Consider the following 20,887-nt stretch of genomic DNA (forward strand, 5'->3'; position numbering starts at 1 on the left):
TAAAAGATGCCTCCAGTTTGCTCTCAGGCACCCATTAGGAGGAATAGTAGCCAGGTTTTGCTCCAGCTCTGGTGATCATTGGGGCAGACCTGGGACAGATAGCCAGCCCCCACAACCTGGCTTGAGTTGTGGGTTCTGTTGATCTTTTTGTGGTTTGGTAGGTGGGGAGCAGTCACTGCCCTGGCAGACTTTGAACTGGTCCTAGTTTCTGGGTTCTTCCAGGATTTGTAGTTGATCTGCTGGCCCTCGGAACTAAAGCCAAACAAAAACTCCATTTTCATGCCTTTACCTCCATGGAACCTTCGAGGCACCCGTTTTGAGAGGCCCTGGCTCAGGCATCTATCCTATAGCTGGTGGCTGGTCCTGAGATCACAGTAACACCTACGTTTATTGAGCACTGTGCCAGGCAACATGCTGAGCATGTTGTTTTTACTTAAACCTCATGGCAATCCCAAAGCTAGGTTCTATTATTAACTCCATTTAACCAATGAGTAAAATAGAGGCCTGGAGAGGTTAAGTAATCTGCCCAAGGTCACGTAACTAGTAAGCTGTGGAGCCAGGGTGTGAATCGTGCCACAGGTACTTGTAGAGGCCTTATCAGAGAAACTTTGGGTGAATACACAGCCTTGGCTGTCACCCTCCCCTCTGTTCTACCTTGCCCCCACTAGCTTACCCCCACTTGCCCCAGGATCTTCAGAGCCACTGAGCTAATGAGAGGGACCTGCCCATCCTGAGCCCTAGCAAAGTAGGCTCAGCCTCCAGGGGAACAGAGGCAGCCTTGTGGCAGGAGCACCCCCCACCCCAGCACCATCCCCCCTTGGTTGGGTCTGTTTCAACACCCCAGAGCAGCACATTCCATTCTCTGGCACAGCTGGGGGTTGGGGATTCCGGATTCCCCACCCAGCTGCCTGTTGGCTGCCTGTTTTCTTCAGGGCCCCAGCAGAGCCTGCTGTCTGTGCTCAGATACTGGGTCCCAGCCACATGCATTCCAGCAGCAACCACCCCCCACGTTGGATTTCCCAAGGAGTGAACTTTAGCCAGGATTACAGCCGACTAAACAGTTGTGGGTTGTGAGCTTCCTTTGTGGGGCTCAAGAGCCTCAAATCTGATGAGGCTGAGAGGGGAGGAGGGGTCGGGTAGGCTGCTTTGGGTCAGGAGAAAAGCTGCTGTCTGAGGCTGGCTCCTCTGCTACTGTCAGGGCCCTTGGAGTGGGATCTGAGGAGGGCTCCCAGAAATCTTCCTCTGAGGGTGGCAGAGGCATTGCTGTCTGTATCCCACCCCTACTTGGCGTCACCCCCTGCAAGCAGTAGTATAGTGGTTAAGAGCCTGGGGTCAAATCCTGGCACCACTACTATGTACAAGCTGTGTGTCCTTCAATAAGTTCATTGACCTCTCTGAACCCCAGCCTTCTCATTAAAATGGTGATAATAATACTAACCTCAAAGGGCTGTTGGCAGGCTTAAATTAGAATATCAGAGTGAGGGGTGCCTGGGTGGCTCAGTTGGTTGAGCGTCTGACTCTTGATTTTTGGCTCAGGTCATGATCTCAGGGTTGTGAGATCAAGCCCTGAGTTGGACTCTGCGCTCAGTGCAGGGTCTGCTTGAGGATTCTCTCTCCTTTTCACTCTCTGCCCCTCCCCACTCATGTGGGTGCGCACGTACACTTTCTCTCTCAAATAAATAAAATCTTTTTCTTTTTTTTAATAAAATCTTTAAAAAAAAAAAAAAGAATACCAGAGTGCTTAGAGTAGTGCGTGTCATCTAGCATGGGCTTGATATTTATTGATTACTAGTATTATTATATGTCTTCTCCCTTCTACTGGCTTCTACTCCCTTCTACATACCCCCCAGGAATGTATTTTCTGAAGTAAAATGCCAAATGTAGGTTCTGACCTCCTGAAAGTAGCAACTCTGGGTTTTAGGTGAGATGTTCCTGTCTTCTTTCTGCCTTAACAAATCAGGAATGTACTGAGTACCTGTTATGTGCAGGCACCATGCTAAGCCAGGTCAAGGCCTTTGATTAGTAAAATATTAATTATCATTTAATGAATATCTTCTAAATGCTGGGCACTAGTTCCAGGAACTTTTCATGTGTTTCCCCACTTACCACTCAGCCACTCTGTGAAATAGACATTATTACTCCATTTTATAGTTAGGCAGTGTCCCTAATGTCACATGGTCACTAAGTCACAGGATTGGAACCTAAAACTGGGCCCTACTACCTCTTTTCATGTGATCCTGAGTATTTTTTTTAAAATACTTATTTTTAGAGGAGGTGTGTGAGTTGGGGGAGGGGCAGAGACAGAGAGGGAGAAGCAGACTCCCAGCTGGATGCAGATCCCGATGACCCTGAGATCATGACCTGAGCCGGAATGAAGAGTCAGATGCTTAACTGACTGAGCCACCCAGGCACCCTTGATCCTGAATATTTAGCATCCTGCCCAAAATCCTTCCTGTTCTTTATCAGAACTCTGATTTTGTACCCAACTGAAACACTTGACTTCCTTTACTCCCTTGCAACTAGGGGTGGCCATGTGACTTAGTTCTGGCCGGTGAGCTAAAAGTGGAAATCTACCAGGTGGGACTTGTTGGGAAATTACTGTTTTCCTGATCAAAAGGGCCAGAGGCAGCTGACATGCTGTTTTTGCTCCCCTTCTCTGCCTTGCTGCCTGGAATGTGGTTGAGAAGTGGTGAGGAGGAGGCACTGTTTGTAACCACGAGAACAGAAGCCATCCTCTGGCAGAGCAGGAAGACCAAATGAGTCTGGGACATGGACCTCCCACCTGTCCATCTCCAGACCTCTCTTATGGGGATGCCCTCGTTTCTTGAGGTTTCTGTCAGATGTAGTCATTCACTGACACACAGCCCAGATGCTCCCTGGGCAGCACCACCTGTCTCTTCAGACCGGCCAGCGGGGAGCGTGTTGTGACCGCAGGAAATGAAGGGTGGGCCTAGGCCTTGTGAGGCCTCCCCTGGTTTGGGGGAAGATTCTTCTTGGTCCTAGGGAGGAGACTGCTGGGGGCTCTGACAATAGATGCTGGGGAACAGAGCTGATACATAGAGCATGACCCCTGTGTTGGTGGGTGGGTGAGGAGGGTCTTGCCGGGGCTTCCCGGGATGGGTTAAGGGAGCCTCTCCCCCCCCCTGCTCCATCTCACTGGCTGCCAGCACCTGACAGAGATCAGTATTGTGATCCTGCCAGAAGTAGCTTGAGTCCTGTGTGTTCAGTGGAAAAATAATCCTGGGCCCTGGTTGACCATAGAAGTGTCCGTAAATATTTGGTCGGGGTAGGAGGCTGAGAGACAAGGGGCAGATTCAGGGAGCTGGTAGGCTGGGCAGGCTTTGGGTGAGGGTGGGTGGCAGTGGCTTCCTCAGAGTTGAGGAGAAACAAGCAGGCCTCTGCTGCTCCTGACCTGTGGTGAGGCCACCTGACTGCCCAGGGAGGTGATTTACGGGCAGGCTGTCAGACCACCTGTTAGTTCACAATTGGCCCCACAGCAGAATTTGGACCCTTTTGCCTTCTTCATTTCTCTATGGCATCCTGCTTCTCTGAGAGCCCTGGAAGCCGAGTGCTCACAAGGGAATGCAGCTGCAGTGTCTTGGAGGAACAGGAAGCCTCGACTGGACTTGGTAGCTAGACTCTCACTATTGAGGAAAGCTGCTCTGGGGGTGTCCCCAGCCCCTGCTCTGGATACATCTGCCTTGTTCCTCAGCATCTGATGACAAACTCCAAGTCTCTTTCCTGGTGCCACCCCTTCCAAATGCTGGTCATCTGAATGCAGGAACCTGTTGCCTCCCTTTCAAGCCTCCTCCCCTCCCTGCCCCATTCTGCTCCAGGTAGCAGCACCATCTGCTCTGAGCTCGCTGAAGAAGTCCTCAGTTAGAATAGCCACTTCCTGCCCAGCATGCTGGACCGAGATCCTTCCAGCTGAGTTCCCCTCAGCCCCTCCCCCTCCTCCTGCCTCAGATCAAGGTCTTCAACCCAGGCTGCATACCACCCCAGGGAGCTTATAGAGATTCAGATTTCTGAGCACCCTCCAGATATTCAGATTTAATTGCTTAAGTGGGGCCCCCATTTTGCAAAAGCTCTCTAGATGATTTGAAGGTTTATGTGTTAAAATGCAGATTCTGAAACAGCAGGCCTGGGGTGGGGCCTGAGCTTTTGTGTTTCTCACCAGCTCTAGGCAATGCTGCTCCTCTGGTCCCTGTGGCACTTGCCTACACCATTATCCCCACCCGGTTCAGACCAGTGCAGAGGGTGGGAGATAGGGGTGGAGGGGATGGGGGCGTGGAGGGGGTGGTGTGTGTGTGTGTGTGTGTGTGTGTGTGTGTGTGTGTGTGTGTGTGTAGAGTGTCACAGGGGTAGGAATTGACTTGTGTATAGGCCCTTGGCTCTTCAGAGTAGTGCCCAGTGGTCCAGCCTTCTTGGGATCTGAGGAGCAGGTATTTCCAGGGACGTGCTTCAGGACTGTGGAGCCTTTTGACCCTGGGAGCAGACTGGGGATCTTGGTGTCTCTCTCCTTCTTTGGGAAAAAAAGGATGGTTATCTCCCTTCCTCACTTAGTGCTGGGGAAGAGCAGGGTGATCCTCACTCTGTGCTCTCGGGATCCTACAAGAACATGGGTGTTGCTCTTAGGCATTCCAAGTATGTCTGTGTGGACAGGCTGTGGGTTATGACAAGGGCCTCTTTCTAAAAGTCTCTTCTGAACCTCCCTCTCCCCACCTTTGGGGACCAGCTGACAAATAACCTAGTCAAAACCAACTGTTGTTTTCTTTGATTTAATTAAAAACTTAAAAAAAAAATTAGAAACCAGACCTTGCCTGCATCAGATCTAGTACTTGTGGCCTTGCAACGGTGGTGATAATTTACTCATCAGGGTTACAGGGACATATGGAGGCTGAAGAACAAACCCCAAAAAGCGGCTTCTGGGAGGGGGTTTGGGCTGGGCTTCTCTCCAGGTTTGCAGGAAGGGGAAGAGATGGGGAAGGTGGAGAACTGTGGCTGGAGGGTGCTGTGACCCTAATGCCTCTCCTCTGGGGGGACTCTGATGACACAAGTGGGCAGTGGAGGTAAGGAACTGTCCCCCCAAATAGCTCAGCCTAATACTGAGACTTTCCTCTTCAAGGCAAGGCTTCATCACCGACAGAGGGGAGCAGACGCCATGGTCTACTCCGGAAACTACCTCCTCGGGCTGCTCAGAGCCCCTCCATGCTTCTCGCTCTCTCCTCCACCTACTTTCTGAAACCCTGGAGTTCCTTCCCAAATGAGAAAGCCCTGCTTCTAAAAGAAGAAGTCCCCAAGGACCCAGAACCCCTCAGTTAAGAGCAGCTCAGGCTCCATGCCCATTCCTTAAGACCTGTGCTGGTAATAGCTCTGCATGGGACCACTCAGGCAGGGGCTGGGTCAGCCTGGGAAGAGGGGTGAGGCCAAGTGGGCAGAAAGAGAGAGTGTGCCTCAGGGGTGGAGAGAGGGCAAGGCACAGCTGGCTGCATGAGGCAGGGAGGCGCGCCCTTTAGTGGGGTTCAGCGGCCCCATAGAAGAAGGGGTAGTAGAGGGAGCAGGGATATGAGAACATGAATTTGACTGCGAACTTCATCTCCTTATTCTTTTTGTCCCAGCGGTAGACGGCCATAAGCAGCAGCTGTCCGTCCACCTTGCGGCCCATGACCAGGAAGCTGCCAGCCAGGCTGTCCAGCTGTGGGCAGGGGCAGCTAGCACCGTTCTTCATGTGCAGCACGAGCCTCTTGGTGTCCTTGCGCTTCAGGGGGCCAGGCTTGAGTAGCTTCTTCTTTTTCTGGGCTCCAATCAGCTTCCGGTCCCCATTCTCTATCTTGATCTCCTTGATGCGCATTTTAACCACTGTGTGTGTGCACACATGTGGAGGGGGTAGACAGAGGGACAATGTGAGAGTGGGCAGGTGTGCTCAGGATGCTGGTGGGCCCCCAGTGAGTGCTTGTGCCTGAAGCTCCAAGCCTAGCCCTTGGTGAGGTGGGCTTATATGGGTACATTTTCATATTTTTGAAGATTTTATCATGTGCAGGACTTGCACTGACATTCTCATGCTTCATCTTTGAGGTGGGAGGGAAATGAGGTTTGGAGAGGGGGTGACCTGTCAGACTTGTAGAGCCTAAAGTGAACCAAGGTCTAACACCCCAGAGCCCATGCCTTTCCAGGATACCACAGGCAGGGTGGGGAGCACCTGATGGGGAGTGGAGCAGGGCATTGGGCTCCCCAGGGAGGGAAATGCTTCAGGTGGAGCTGACCAACTGGAGGGGTGGTTTGGTGGGGAGAGGTCCTTGTGACAGAGGGAGGCTGGACTTCATGATCCCTGGGGCTGCTTCTAAATGAGATTTCTGGCTCTGTGTGTGTGTGTGTGTGTATAGCAGTGGTGGGCTGGCAAATGTTTGACAGCTGGCCCTGGGGAGGGAGGTGCTCTGTAGCATGTGCTGGTTTCCATGGGGTAACCCCCCCACCCCCCCCCCCCGCGCACACACACACACCATGGCCTACTGCATCACAGAGCATTGGATTGAGAAGCATGCACACAACCATCTTTTGTGATCTGTGTAAGACTATAGTATATGGGTGAGAGTGTGATGTTTAGTGCTGTGTATTTTATGTATCAGAGTGTGTCTATGGTGTTTTTGGAGTGTGAATATAGGGGTGAGGGAGGTGGTTAAAGGCTAGAAAGTGGTAGGGGTGACTGACCATCCCAGGGTGGCTGTAGAGAGCCTAATAAGTTGTGGGTTGGGAGTCTAGAGCTGGAGGGGACTCACTTAGGCTAGTCTACCCCTTCTTCAGGCCTCTGGACCCCCATCTCTGTGAGCAACCAGGGAGATGCCAGAGGATGACTGTTCACCCAGGGAAGGAAATTGTTATAAAATTTCATTCTTTCTCTCTCTTGGGCAGAGGCATACACACACCTTACAATAGTAGTATTCTCTTTCCAAGCAGACTAATGACATAAAAGACTCAAGTAAGGATTTCATTGCTCTCTGTTTTTTCAGAAAGGGAGGCTAATACACAAAACAGCATTCCACTTGGCAAAGGCCACGTGCTGGGTCGTGTGGTCCTGACTAGACTTGGCTCACTGTCCCAGGAATGGAGAGGTTCCAGGATGAAGCTCCCCAGGCCAGAGGTGCCCAGGGATGAGGGTGCTGCACTTCCATCCTGGGGCCCAGCTCTTTCCCTGATGCCCCTGTCCATCTCCAGGCTTAGCTTGCTTTTCCTGAAGAGGATCCAGCCCTGGAGGCCCCTCTGTGGGCAGGTGCCAAGGGAGGGCTGCAAGAGCCTTGGCCAGGAGTGGTTTTGGGGCCCACAGACCATGGCCTTGAGGGGCTTCTGAAGCCCCTGGGATGACCTGCAGAATGAGGTGCATTTCTTTGGGGAGAGGGTTCAGGGTCATAATCAGACCCGTGGTGCAAACAGTCTTAGTATTCACTAAGATAGTTGTGGACACGTGTGTTCGTGTGTGTGTGTGTGTGTGTGTGTGTGTGTGTGTGTGTCAAGGAGGAGAGGAATTGGGGGAGCGGCCACGTGGGCCCCACACTCACCGAAGTCACTGGAACACATCTGCTCCATGAGGCCATCGGCACTATGCTCCATCTCACACTGGGTGCAGATCTTGGTCACTGAAGAGGGAAGCAGGGGTGGGGTTGAGGGAGGCTGATAAGGGAATCAGAGTCCAAAAAAGCCACTCGAGTACAGGCTTATCCCACTGATGAGCCACCTCCCCCTGTCAAGCCTCCACTCTCATCAGGAAATGGGATGATGGTAATGATGCTCACTGAGGAGTTGTGAGGTTCAAAAGAGACAAGGTTGCAGTGGCACCTTGCAGTAGGCACAATTGCTCCATGACCCTGGCAACTGCCACTATGATGTGCATTGTCTTCCAAACTTTGTTTCGTTTAATCCCCAGCCTATGAAGTAGGTATTATTCTTATTAAAGAAAAGAAGACTGAGGCCCAGAGTGGCTACTCAAGTCTGCAAAACTATTGTGAACTGAGCTTAGAACTCAGCATTTGTGACTCCTGGGCTAGTGCTGAGATGGGGGTATCTGCAGGGTTTTTCTAGGAACACAGGGTCCGGACAGGTGGGGAAACAAGTGACTCTGGCAGGGCAGAGGCTGTGGTAAGCTGAAGAGCATCCTCCTCTACGGTGGGCAGCTTAGCATTACCAGAACTTTTGATTTTTTCAAGGGAAGCCCAAGCTCTTTAATTTTTATGTGAAATATTCTCAGGTTTTTTTTTATTATTATTCTCAGTTTTATTGTGGCCACACAAACACTTCAGGGTGCCTCTGGTTCTCTGCCACCACATCTGCTCTCTGTCCTCTGTCTCTGCCTCCAGGTGGGTGCCACATCACAGGGGAAAGTGGGCTTCAGAGAGGTCAGAAGCATGAGGGCAGAGTGAGGGGGGATTCCGAGCCGAGCCCGAGCCCAGGACTTCCCTTCCCTGCTGTCGAGGCTGTTAATCCATGGCTTCCAAGAGAACCAGAAAAGGAACCATGCTGGGATCCCTGCTAGGGGCTGTGCTATCTCTCCTTGAGCTGGCTCTCTCTCCCCTGCTTCCTGGTCCCATTTCCAACCCACGAACAGGGGTGTTTCCCTTCTCTCAACACTCCCCAGTCACAGGACCCCTACCCAACTGACTCTCAGGAGGGACATGGGAGTGTAGGATCAAGGGCTGTGTGGATGAGGTTAGCCCTGAGGAGGTGGGTAGGGTATGGTGGAGTCCAGTTGCTTTTGGGGGGCTGGATCAGATAGAAAATGGGAAAGCAGTGCTGCCCCTTGGGGGAGTCCCAGCATCAGGGGCTCCTTAGACTCTCGAATTAACTGCCCAAACAAAGCCCTTCTGCTCACTGCCACTGTTTTATTCTCCTGTCTGGTGCCCAGCCCAGGCTTACTCTGGAAGGAGTTTGGCATTTGGGGCAGGGGTGGGGGCTGCACAGTGAAGGGAAGCTGAGACCAGGGAGGAACTAGGGGAAATGGGACTCGGGGTGGGTGGGAGGTGGCACTTAGGATCTCACAGGGTTCTGGAACCTGAGCTCATTTCCTATATTACTTATGGAAAAAGTGAGGTTCAAAGTTAAGCAACAACTAAGGAGGCTCCTGGTTAGTGGCAGAGCCTGGTAAGCTGCTCTTCTGCACTGAACTTTACCTGAAGGTCTCCCAACTGGGGGATTTTGGGAAGAGAGTACAAGAAATTCGGGTTCCCAGGTACAGAAAATGGGATGAGTGTGTGTGTGTATGTGTGTGTGTGTGTGTGTGTGTGTGTAACCATAGCCCAGGAGTGCACTTAGCTCACGATTTTTACACTATATCCCTTCCATAGGCTCCCCTCCCCTCTCAGGTTGTCAACGTGGGGTGGTGGTGATGCTTGTTTTGGTGCCCTGGGGTCCAGAGCTGTGGTGGAGGTGACTGGGCCTGGGCATTCTTGGGCTGAGAGAGGCCATAAGACATTTATGAGGATGCCTCAGGATGGGGGGAGGGGACAGCACTGGGGCTACCCAGGGATTCCAGCGTCTTGGGAAGGTCAGCGCTGCGAGGGGCGCGAGGGGCATCATTGGGAACGAAGCTGGAATGCGTAGAACCAGTGAGCTTGTCCAGAGCTGCGAGAAGGCCCTACTCTGGGAGTTTGTGGGGAGGCTGGCAGGGGGGCAGCGGGGGGTGCAATTCCCGGGCATGCATGCAGGGCTGGGTAAAGGCGTGTGTGTGCGTGTGTGTGTGTGTGTGTGTGTGTGTGTGTGTGTGAGCGGGTGGCGCCTCCGCGGGGCCCCGCAGAGCAGTGCTAAGGGCCCAGCTCCCGCGGGCGCCCGGGGGCTGGCGGCGGCGGCGGCGCTACCTGGAGGCGCGGTGGCAGGCAGGTGTCCGAACTGCATGGCGATGCAGAGGTCGTTGTCCAGGGGGAACTTGTGGCAGTGCAGCATCTCGGGCCAGGGGAAGCCGTAGGCCTCCATGAGCGGCGCGCAGCCGGCGCGCACGGCCTCGCACAGCGAGCGGCACGGGTAGATGGGCCGGTCGAGGCAGACGGGCGCGAAGAGCGAGCAGAGGAAGACCTGCGTGTCCGAGTGGCAGCGCTTGGCCAGCAGCGGCAGCCAGCTGCTCGCCTGCTGCTTCACCTCGGCCAGGCTCTCGTGCTCCAGCAGGTTGGGCAGCCGCATGCGCTTGTAGCCCACGGTGTGGCAGAGCGGCAGGTCGGCGGGGATGTCGAGGCACTGCGGCGGCTTGGAGTACGAGCGCCCGTGCAGCGGCTCCGCCTGCCAGCCGTAGTAGTCGTACTCCTCGGCGCCCGCCGGCGCCCCGTGCAGCGCCCCCAGCAGCAGCGCCAGCGCGGCCGCCCGCGCGCCCCCCGCCGGCCCCCGCATGGCACGCGGCGTCTCCAGCGGCCCCGCGCCCGCGCAGCCGCCCCGCCGCCGCCGCCGTGGCCCGAGTGCCCGCAGCCTTCGCTCGGCTCCCGGCGCGCCGACCGATCCTGGCACCTCCCACCCCGGGGCTCCGGCCTCGCCGCGCGCCCCAGCCAATCTCCGGCCGCCGGCCCCCGGCCCAGGCGCGGAGGCGAGGTGGAGCCCCTCGGCCCCTCCCGCCGCCTCGCGCGCGCCCCGCCCCGCGCACCCACTCCCCTGCCTCGGCGCGGGGCTCGCTCGCCTCCCGGGGCGTTCCCCGCCGACCGCGTTCGCCATCCTTCTCCTTATCTCCCTCCGCCACAGCCTCCCCTGTTCCTTTTCTCGCTCACTCCACTTGCTTATCTGTCGTCTCGGCCTTTCCCCTCCGCTCTGCTTTCTCTTCCCTGACACCTCGGCTCTCCCTTCCCCTGGCGGCCCACACCCGCCTGCTCCGGGAGGGCAGGGCTCCGGCCGTCCGTCTTCAAGCCTGTGTTTGAGCTCCTGCCTGGTTCCGGCACGGTGTTGGCTGCCGGGAATCAGAGATGGATCTGACCCAGGAACACCCCCCCCCCCCCCACCTCCAGGGACACCCTAGCCTAGTGGGGCCAAGGTAATCATAACTGCGTTCAGGGAGCTCCGAGTGCCTGTGGACACTGCACGGCACCTCACTTGCCTTATCGCCTTCTATCTCTATTGATAGCTAATACTTCTTGGGTACTAACTGTACCCAGGCGTTCTAACTGTATGTCGGCATTCTCACAGTATTGCTGTAATAAGGCGAATGGGTACTGTTATTATCTTCACTTTACAGATAAAGGTACCCAGGCAAAGAGAGGAGTTAAGTGAGGATAGGGGCCAGGACTTGACCCCTGGTGGTCTGGTTCCAGAGTCAGAAACAAGGTACAATCAGGAGGTCTGGATTCAGAGTCTACAGGCTTGCTGGCTTTGGGGGACTTCAATCACATAGCTAATAGGTGAGGGAGCCAGGATTTGAATCCAGGTTTGAGTTTCAAAGGCCAGGGCTTAACTACTCTGCCCTAAGATAAATTCCAACCCAGGACAGGAAAGGCTGAGGAAGAGGAAGAAACTGATGATGTACAGGGAGGCATCAGGGAGGAGGCCTTCAAGAACCCCATGATTGGGATCTTTTCCTTCTGCCTGAACCCTGCCTTCCATTGGCTTTCCTGTGGGAGGAGCTTTGGAGAAATGCTTGAGGGTTGGAGAGCTTCTTCTTGAGAGCCTGACCTGAGACCTGACCTCCTCAGTCCTTGGTGGGGAGGTCCCCTGGGGAGGTGTCTTGCGGCACTCCAGGGGCTGGATCTGCACTTGCCCCCCTCTGCTTCTGCCCTTATACTTCCTATCCCCTACCATCCTGAATGTTTCCAAGTCTCCTGTCTCTTCATGGATCTGTCCTTGCAGTGGTAGTAGAGAGAGGTGAGGCTCCACTCTTCTTAATATTCTGCAGACACACATGAAGCACCTACTCTGTACAAGGCTTGAGGTGTAGTATACATGTCACATATAAGGATCCCGAAATGCAGAAGACATAGTCTCTGCTCCAATTCGATCTGGTGTGAGAAAAAGACCAAAGGCAGGGCAGAGGAAACAGAGGACATTTAGCAGACAGAGCCCCACGTGGGGCGAAAGAGCTTGAAGGGGTTCTAGGGATGACCTGCCAGAAGGTAAAGGACCACTCCCTGTGGGACCAGGCAGTGGAATGTAGTAATGGTGCAAGAGCCTGAGCTTTGTGGACAAAGCCAAGTTGAAGTCTAAGTGATGTTGGGCAAGTATTTAGCCATTCTGACCATCCATTTTCTTGTTTGTAAAATGGAACGTTCTCAACAGTTATTGTGAGAGGCAAACAAAATGCTGCATGAAAAGAAAGCCCCCTGCATAGTGCCACACATAATAGCACCTAGGAATGTAAGATGTCTAAGGGATGTATGACTTCAGGGTAAAAATGTGATGTGTGTTCTGAGAGGTCTCTTGGGTACCTTGGCCCTGGCTGTGGTTTGGGACTCCGAGCAGTAGTTCTGTTCTCTGTGCTCCAGCTTACCCTTACTCTGCTGCAGGCTTGGCAGGGCTTCTGTGCTGCAGGGGAGGTGTGGTCTTGTGCACAGGCAGGCGGCGATGGCGCTCCCCAGGTGAAGTGCAGGGTGCTGGCTCCCAAGGCAGCTGGTTAGCCCAGCTGGCCTTGGCGTCCCAGTGTCCGGCCTGGACAACAGGAGGCATTGTTCCTGTTGCTGGTTATGTAGAACTGTCTAAGAGCCAGGTGAGTCTGTACCTGCCACTCCTAAGGGCAGAGGCGCCAGGCTGAAACTCCCCTGGAAGGGGAGGATGGGCAGTTTTTACCTGACAACTCTGCCTTGTGGACCCCCCGAGGCTCCCTGACAGGATGAGATTAAGGAGGAAAGGCCTTCACAGGAATGAAGCCCAGGTGGGGGCTGTGCCATGGGGCACAGAAGATCTCCGCCTGCGGCCAGGTCAGTGGGTTACATTAGCTCTGTGGCCCCGGCAGGGAGGAGGGTGCACACATGTGCTGCCGCTTCCTGATGAGGCCGTTCCAGGGCCTAGGCAGCTGTGTGGAACACCTGGCATGCTGGGCATCTGTCCATCTTGGAACCTCTGCAGTCTATCCAGGTGCACATTTCCCCTAGCTGATGGAAGGGACCATTTGTTAAAAACAACAACAACAACAACAACAATGTGTATTTGTGCTTTGTTGTATGTGTTTGTCCTATATAGGTACCTCTTAGATCAACCTTGCTAATTATGTTATACAATCTTATATTTTCCTGCCTTTTTATGGCCTACTTTAGTGATTCCCCAAGTGTGCTCTCCTGAGGGTTCTCAAGTCCTTTTCAGGGAGTCTACAAGGTCAAAACTGTATCCAGTTCAAAGATTCACTCTAAGTCCAAGATAGACCATTGGATCTTAAGGTAACAGTAAGAAAAGTTTATTGGTATGGATTCAGGTTCTAAAGTACAACTAGCATTTAAGGAATGGTCATATGGCAATTTTTTTGATAGTATCAAAGAAGAATATCTAAAATGTCTCAAAAGGCTGTTAAAATATTCTCATTTGCAGCTACATTTCTGTTGAGGCCAAATTTTCTTCATATAAAACAACATGTAACAACAGATTGAGTGCAGAAGGAAGTATGGAAATCTGTCTATTAAGCCAGATGTGAGATTTGCAAAAATGAAGACAAGTGCCACTTTTTTCACTATTTTTTTTTTGCTTTGTAAAATATAATTATTTTTCACAGAATTTGTTATTTATCTTAACATATAATGGGTTTATTTTTGTTGCTTTAAATGAATTAATTAAATTTTGCTTATTAATAAAATTTTAAACATGGTAAATAGGAGTAGGTGTACATATAAACAAAAGGTCTTTAATCTAAAAACCTAATTTTTAAAGGTGTAAAGGGTTCCTAAGACCAGAAAGTTTAAGAACTGCTGATTTACTTATTCTACTTGTTTCTTTTCTTCCTTTCTTTCAAAAAGTAATTCCTATACACATTGTGGGGCTGGAACTCACAACCCCACAATCAAGAGTCACATGTTCTACTGCCTGAGCCAGCCATGCGCCCCTATTCTATTCATTTCTTTTCTTTCTTTTTTTTATTTATTAATGATAGTCACAGAGAGAGAGAGAGAGAGAGTGAGAGAGAGAGGGGCAGAGACACAGGCAGAGGGAGAAGCAGTCTCCATGCAACTAGAGCCTGATGTGGGATTCGATCCCGGGTCTCCAGGATCGCACCCTGGGCCAAAGGCAGGCGCTAACCTGCTGCGCCACCCAGGGATCCCTATTCTATTCATTTCTGATTGAAGTATATAAGATCTACTTTGTGGGTTTACAATTTTTCCTTTTTTTTTTTTTTTGGAATCACTTTTGCTCTATTTACTCTGAAGCTATGTTGTTAGGAGCATAAAGTTTCATGACCATTATATGTTCTGGTTGGATTATAATTTCTATCTGTATGAAATAGCCTTCTTCATTCCTTTTAATGCTTTGGTTTCGGGAGTAATCATTCCAGGAACCAACGTTTAACTAGAACCTGCTGTGAGCCAGGCATACACACGAAGTAGTCTCAGTCCCTGTCCATGTGGAGAACAGGGACACACAAAGGCAATGTAGTAAGGCAGGGAGAGTCCAGGCTTTGCTTCAGACTGAATGGAGGTAAATTCTGGCCACTTGCTAGTTGTGTATGTCCTTGGACATATGTCTGTTGAGCTTTGAACCTTAATTTCTTCATGTGTAGAATGAGGTGAAGACGATGTATTTAGTGGATGTTAGTGAAGACCTACGGAGGCAAGGGTAGAGGGGAGCAGCCAGCAGAGTGCCTGGCATATGGCAGCTCTGTGATTAGTACTATAATGGAGCCATGAGTGGGAGATCTGCCCCATTCGTGTCTCCTTACAAGCACTCACCCCCTCCCCTGGAGAGGCAGTGCCTGGCAGTGGGAAGTGTACTAGCTTGGATTCAGAAGATTTCAGTTGTGTGTTTCCAACTTCATAACATGTCCCTGCACCCTGAGTGTTTGTTTCCTCATCTGTGAGGTGAGGAGGACCGCCTCTGCCTTACATTCTCCATGGGGCCATCTTGAGGATCAAGTGAAATCGGGAAGAGGAAGGAAGTTGAGAAGATGATGGAGGGGAGGCTGATTTGGTGCTGGCCCAAGGCGGGGCATCTCTGGTCCCAGCCTGTGAGGAAGTTCTGCCAGCATAGGCTTGCCTCCTCCGAGGAGGGTTGGGATGCCCAAAGGCATGAGACACAATCTTGTCCTTATTTTAGAGTCTTTGGGAATTACCTGCCATTTACGATCTCCGTGTTCCCCGCTGGGATACCTGTCTTCATAGCAGTGGCTGCTGATGAGTTAAGCAAAAAGTCCAGCCTGAGTGGCTTGTGTAGTTAAGAGAACTCTTAGAGCTAGCAGGGACCCATTGCTGCTGCCCTCCAGTGTCTCCCATCCCTGGCCATTGTCTGCAGGAGGAAACTAGAACTTGGCCTTCCTCTCAGTCCAGTACTCTTAACTACTACAACTACAGCACTGGTTTACTTTCCATCATTTAGCTTTGTTGATTGCAAAGTCAGCATGTGTCGCAGAGGTCTCCAGCTCTCCAGAGCCTTCCTGCTGTGCAGCCTGTGCTCCAGGAAGCAATTCAGGAGGGCCTGCTTAGGATCTCTGGGTGCCCTGGTAGCAGTAGGTTCCTGCTGGTAGAGGGGATGGATTCACGGTCACTGAATCAAGTGGTTAGGGAGGCAAGTTGCATGACCCTGGACACTGGCAGGCACACTGGTTATCCTGGATCTCACGAGAACAAAAGCAGAGGCCAAGCTTGTCTAGGACAGGGGCAGGTCTAGCTCTAAGAATGCCTGTCTGAAGTGCCAAAGGAGGGGCGTGGGTGGGCACTCCTGGTATCCCTGGAGGGCTGGGGATGGAGAGGCCTTCCTTTCTGGGTCCCCAGCACAACTGGGACCCCCAGGGTCTGGCTAATAGGCAACCCTGACTAGAAGTACATCAGAGAGGCAGCCAAATGTTTTGGTTAAGACCAAGAACTCTTGAGTGAGACAGGATTCTAATTTCAGCAACGCTGCTTGACCTTGGGCAGGTTTTTGAACCTTTCTGTGCTTTAGCCTTCTCATCTATAAAATGCAGATGATAAAGATAATTCCTTTTAGGATTATTTGGAGGACTAGGGTTCATGTAGTAATTGCTTACAGTAGTGCAGATAGGAAGAACTATCTGTATAGTTGTTAGTTAATACTGTTGAGCATTGGCAGTGGTCTTTAGAGATGGTCACCAAATTCTGTGGCTCCTCGCTCCTAAATTTCTCTTAAATCCACCTGTGCTCTGCCTCCTCCCCCGTTGTCCTTCCTCACTGTTCAGGGCTGCTCTCTGGTCTCTGGTTTTCTGCACTGCAGGAGGGAACCTGTCACTTCACACTGCTAACCTGCTAGCCTCTCCCTTCAGCTCAGGAGAGCTTTCAGTTGCTCCGATTACATTTAGCATCAAGTTCTTCCCAAGACTCTGGGAGGCCAGGCCTTCTCACTGGGCTTGCTGGGCTTGCTCATAGCACCTGAACTCCCCTTTGCGGCCTCCTCATACTGGTCATCCTAGAGCAGTAGTTTCTCTATTGAGAAATTTTCTCAATTTCTGGTATCCCTGTAGACAGAGAGCTCCACAAGGGCAAGACCTCTGTTTCTTTTGCTCTTTGCACACTGCCAGGCACATAGTAGTGCTGAATGAACGAATGAATGAATGAATGAATGAATGAACAGATGACTTCTGGGTGGGAGGAATTATCAGAAGAAAGGAGTCTTTGGAGCCAGTCAGACTCAGGCTGGAGCCAGCTTCCTTTAACCCTTTTTCATCTCTCTTGGAACTCTTGGAAGGCCCAAGGAAGATCTGGAGAGTTATAGGGTGACTGTAAGGAGAGCTGGTGGAGATCAAGTGGAGTTAGCTGAGGAGTAATTTAGTGCTTGCTGAGGGATGGTGGTGATGGACAAGCTCCCTGTGAAGTCAAGCTCATGTTGACTTCCCTCCCTCCTTCCCTCTCCTCTCTTGAGCAGGTGTTTAGGGGATCCTAGGTGCCCGGCATTATGCTCTGTGCTTTTCCGCACATTATCTCCTTTAATTATCCCAACAGCACTGTGAGGTAGATATTATTACTCCCATTTACTATAAGAAAACTGAGACCCAGAGAGGTTCAGTAACTTACCTACAATCACACTGGCAAGAACCAGAGCCAGAACTCGGAAGCCAGGACTTCCCGCTGTGATTTGTGGATTCCTGCCTGGATGTGAGAAGTGGCTGGGGCCGCTGACCCCAACTGTCTTGTAGAAGAAGAGGGCCCTAGGGCCAGTGCAGAAACTTCCATGGAACTCAAGTAGCTGAGGCTGCCAGCAGGTTCGACTCTGGTTGGCCAGGCCATTCCCTCCCTAGGGAGTGCAAGATCTAGAGGGGTAGCTAGGCATTGCACAAATACATGAATGGTTTATAATCATAAAAGCAACTTCCTAGTGGGGAGGTGGAGATACCCCAAAATGTCCTCTTTGTGGAAAGGAGAATGAGCACCAGAGGCAGTCAAAGGCACCTAGTATTAGGCTTTTTTGCTTCTACCACTTATGGGCTGTGAGGACTCGGGTAAGACACAGCTGCTTGTGCTCTAGTTCTCTCCATCTGCTGCAGATGTGTGGGTAAGATGAAATGAGAAATAACTGAAGATACTTAAAAGTGCTGCAGCGTAAGTGTTCAGAATTTTGTGGAGTCACAGGGGACAGCCTGTGCGCGGCTCCCACTCTCAGCCCCAGCTATGGCTTGTGGGCCCTTGGGACCCCAGATTATAAGATGTTTCAGTGGAAAGCTACTTGCTATTCCGGTGGTTCCTGACCACCAGGGTCTGTGAAGGCACTGATAAAGGTTCATAAACTATGCCCCGTGTTTCCCCAAATCAACACAGAATGGTTCATTTGCTCTGTAAATAAAACAACAGATTTCTTTGCTTTTGGCTGGAATTACATGCTCTCAGGATGGAACTCCCCTCTCATGCTGAACAGGAGTAGATTGGCAGTCCATGCATCTTTGATTAACTTAACAAACAGGCTGGGTGAGGGAACTGAGTGGCCTAGAAAGGGGAACTGTAGGTCAGAGAGGCCCTGGGGCTTTGTGCTCAGGGTATAGGGGAGGAAGTCAGGAAGCCCCCAGGAGGTGCTGGAGGGCAGGACGGCAGAGGGGAAAGCCAGGGCAGGAGTGGTAGGGGGTGGGGCCCAGCTGTTGGGGGAACCCTAGGCAAACAATGGCCTCATTAAAAAGAGGGTGCTGGTGGGGGGAAGCCCAGCAAGGCCAGTGAATCTCCAATTCCCTACCCTAGCCAATGGAGCAATTGTCCTCTGTTGGGAAGGAGCTGGGGCCTGGGCCTGGGAACTGCTGAGCGCTTGTCCTGAGGGCCACGGAGGTGGTCCCAGCCTCTTTGCATGGGTTCAGAATGGCTCTTCTGTGCTCAGTGCAGAGGGGTCAGGCCACGGTAGGGGCTACCTGGTCCTAGTTCTCCCAGCTGGCGGTTCAGGGGGTGGGTGCTTGTATGAGGCTCTCTGAAAAGGGGCCCCTATGTGCCTCCTGCCCACTTCTGGGACACCGAAGCTCTGGCTAGTTGGTCTGAGGCTCAACCTCAATCTGTGCTTTTCTGTTCTCTACTTGCCTGCTGTGCTGTGGCCTTGGGCTGGTTGCTTGACTTCTCAGGTCTTAATTGTTTCACCTATAAAGCTGGGGAGCATTGGGCTAGAAGTACTTCTCAGCTGCATTGGTAGTCCTTCCGGCCTGGCCTGGGTTTGGTTATCAAGGAGACTGGGGCTGATACTGGCATTTATGGGCAGGCGCTGGGGATGCCTAATTCCTGCAGTGTTCAGCCCAGCCCTGCATGACCAAGAGTTGTCTGAAGCACTCATAAATCAGTGTTTTTCACCATTGGTGTTTTTAAAGTAAGGTGGTCCTGTTTTCAAATGATGTGGCTTGTGGGAACTCAGCAGATAAAACAGATGGAGGGGGGCAAGTGTGGTTAGGGTTGGGGCAGGCCCCGGGGCCCTACCCACAGGGCGTTTCCATACCCCACAGTGGCCCCGCCCAGTGTGAACTCTCTCCAGGGCCTCATGCTGCTGCCTGGGCCCGATTTGGCTGCTCTGGGTGTCCTGATTGGTGGGTAGTATTCTCATCCATTGGACATCTGCTAAGATTGGGCAGCATCTGCACAGAGCCAATTGTTATGCCTTACCTCTGTACCATGGTGTTTTTGTTAGAGGTGCAATGGGCAGGTAAGGATGTGAATTGTCCTGGCCTCCTTGGTCTCCCTGGACTGGGCTGGTTGATTTGGGCTGTCACAGGGCACAACCCACAACCAGGCAAGGAGAGGTTTCCACACTTGCAGTGTGAAGCAGTCACCTCGTTAAAATACACATTCAGATTGCTGCTGGGTCATCTGCAGATTCTAGTTCAACACATGTCACCCTGGGTGATTCTGGGGCAGTGGCCTGAGGACTGGGGTGAGAAATGCTGGCCTCAGAGGGCATCTTGCCTGCTTCCTTCTTCTCCTCCTGCTCCTCCTGCAGGTTGCAGCCACTCTCCAAGGCTCATGGGGTTCCTTGAGGCGGAAATGAAAAACTCTCCCTTCTGGAAGCTCTATACAACCTGTTTCCTATGCCTGGGAATGAACCTGGTCCATCTCACCTTCTCCAGCACCTAGCTCAGGGCTCTGATTAATAACAGAGTTAGCATAATATTTTTTAAAAAGGCGGGGGGTGGGGGAACTCGTGGGTGGCTCAGCAGTTTAGCACCTGCCTTTGGCCCAGGGCGTGATCCTGGAGTCCTGGGATTGAGTTCTACGCCGGGCTCCCTGCATCCATGCTACTCCCTCTGCGGGTGTCTCTGCCTCTCTCTCTATGCCTCTCATGAATAAATAAATAAAATCTTTAAAAATATATATAAAAAAATAACAGAGTTAGCAGATGGTCACACGTCCCACGCTGTGCCAAGTGCTTTATCATCTCATTTAAACCTCTCAACAATGCCAACAGGCAGATGTTCTTATCATCGCTGTTTACTGATGAGAAATCAAAGGTGATTGAGGAACTTGCCTGAGGTCACACAGCTGGGAATCTTCCAGATAGATGGGACTCCACCACACACATTCCTGCACAGACAGGGCAGCCAGCCTGTCCCTCCATCTGGGATTTCATAATCCCCCTTCAGTGAGTCTGGCAAGGTGTTGTTATTAGTATTACTATCATCGGGGACTTGGTCTTAAGACTTTGCAGAGGTGTGCGCTTACTGGGAATCCTCATGAGGACAGGAGTTGAGAGCTGCTGGGGTCCCAGCAGGGAAAACTCGCCTTTCCTGGGTGTTTTGGAGTGTCATCTGTTTTTTTCATTCTTTTTTTTACTTCTCTCTCTCTCTCTTTTTAAAAAATATTTTTATTTATTTATTCATGAGAGACACAGAGGTATAGGCAGAGGGAGAAGCTGGCTCCCCATGGCTGAGCCAAAGTCAGGTGCTCAATGCCTGACCCACCCAGGTGCCCTGGGAGTGGCATCTGTTATCTTGCTTCACTCTTATGGTGACTGAAGGAGGCATGAACGATCAGTCCCCATTTTATTGAAGAGGAAACTGAGGCTCAGAGAGCTGAGCTTACTTACTCCAGGTCACCCAGGCGGTACAGTGATGGGGCTGGAACCCTACAAAGCTCTGACCGACACCCTCCCCCCCCACATTCCTTGCTTTCCGCTGCCGCACAGGTCTGGATTGTGCCAAGATCAGGAACACTTCTAGGCCTTTTTAGCCTGCGATGTGCCCCCACCCCTGTCCCCGTCCCCACCTAACAGGAGGACTCTGAAGTCGACCCAGGGTCCACTGGAGACATAGGTCTGTGCCCTCTTGACCGAGTTCTGTGGCCAGGCAGCTTGGGGTCAGGGAAAGGTGCATTCTTTCCCTCCACTCACATTACCC

The 20,887-nt window shown here is 52.0% G+C and overlaps 1 protein-coding gene across 1 annotated transcript; it reads right to left on the reverse strand.

Moving 5' to 3' along the window:
* Positions 1-4,762: 4,762 nt before the first annotated feature.
* SFRP5 (secreted frizzled related protein 5) lies at positions 4,763-10,680 on the reverse strand. The gene is made up of 3 exons (XM_025466827.3): positions 9,843-10,680; positions 7,554-7,631; positions 4,763-5,859 (listed from the first exon to the last, which is right to left on the reverse strand). The coding sequence occupies exons 1-3, from the start codon at positions 10,678-10,680 to the stop codon at positions 5,513-5,515; spliced, it is 1,263 nt and encodes a 420-aa protein (XP_025322612.2). The 3' UTR covers positions 4,763-5,512.
* Positions 10,681-20,887: the final 10,207 nt, after the last annotated feature.

The sequence above is a fragment of the Canis lupus genome, chromosome 28, assembly GCF_003254725.2.
Source record: "Canis lupus dingo isolate Sandy chromosome 28, ASM325472v2, whole genome shotgun sequence".
Classification (NCBI taxonomy): domain Eukaryota; kingdom Metazoa; phylum Chordata; class Mammalia; order Carnivora; family Canidae; genus Canis; species Canis lupus.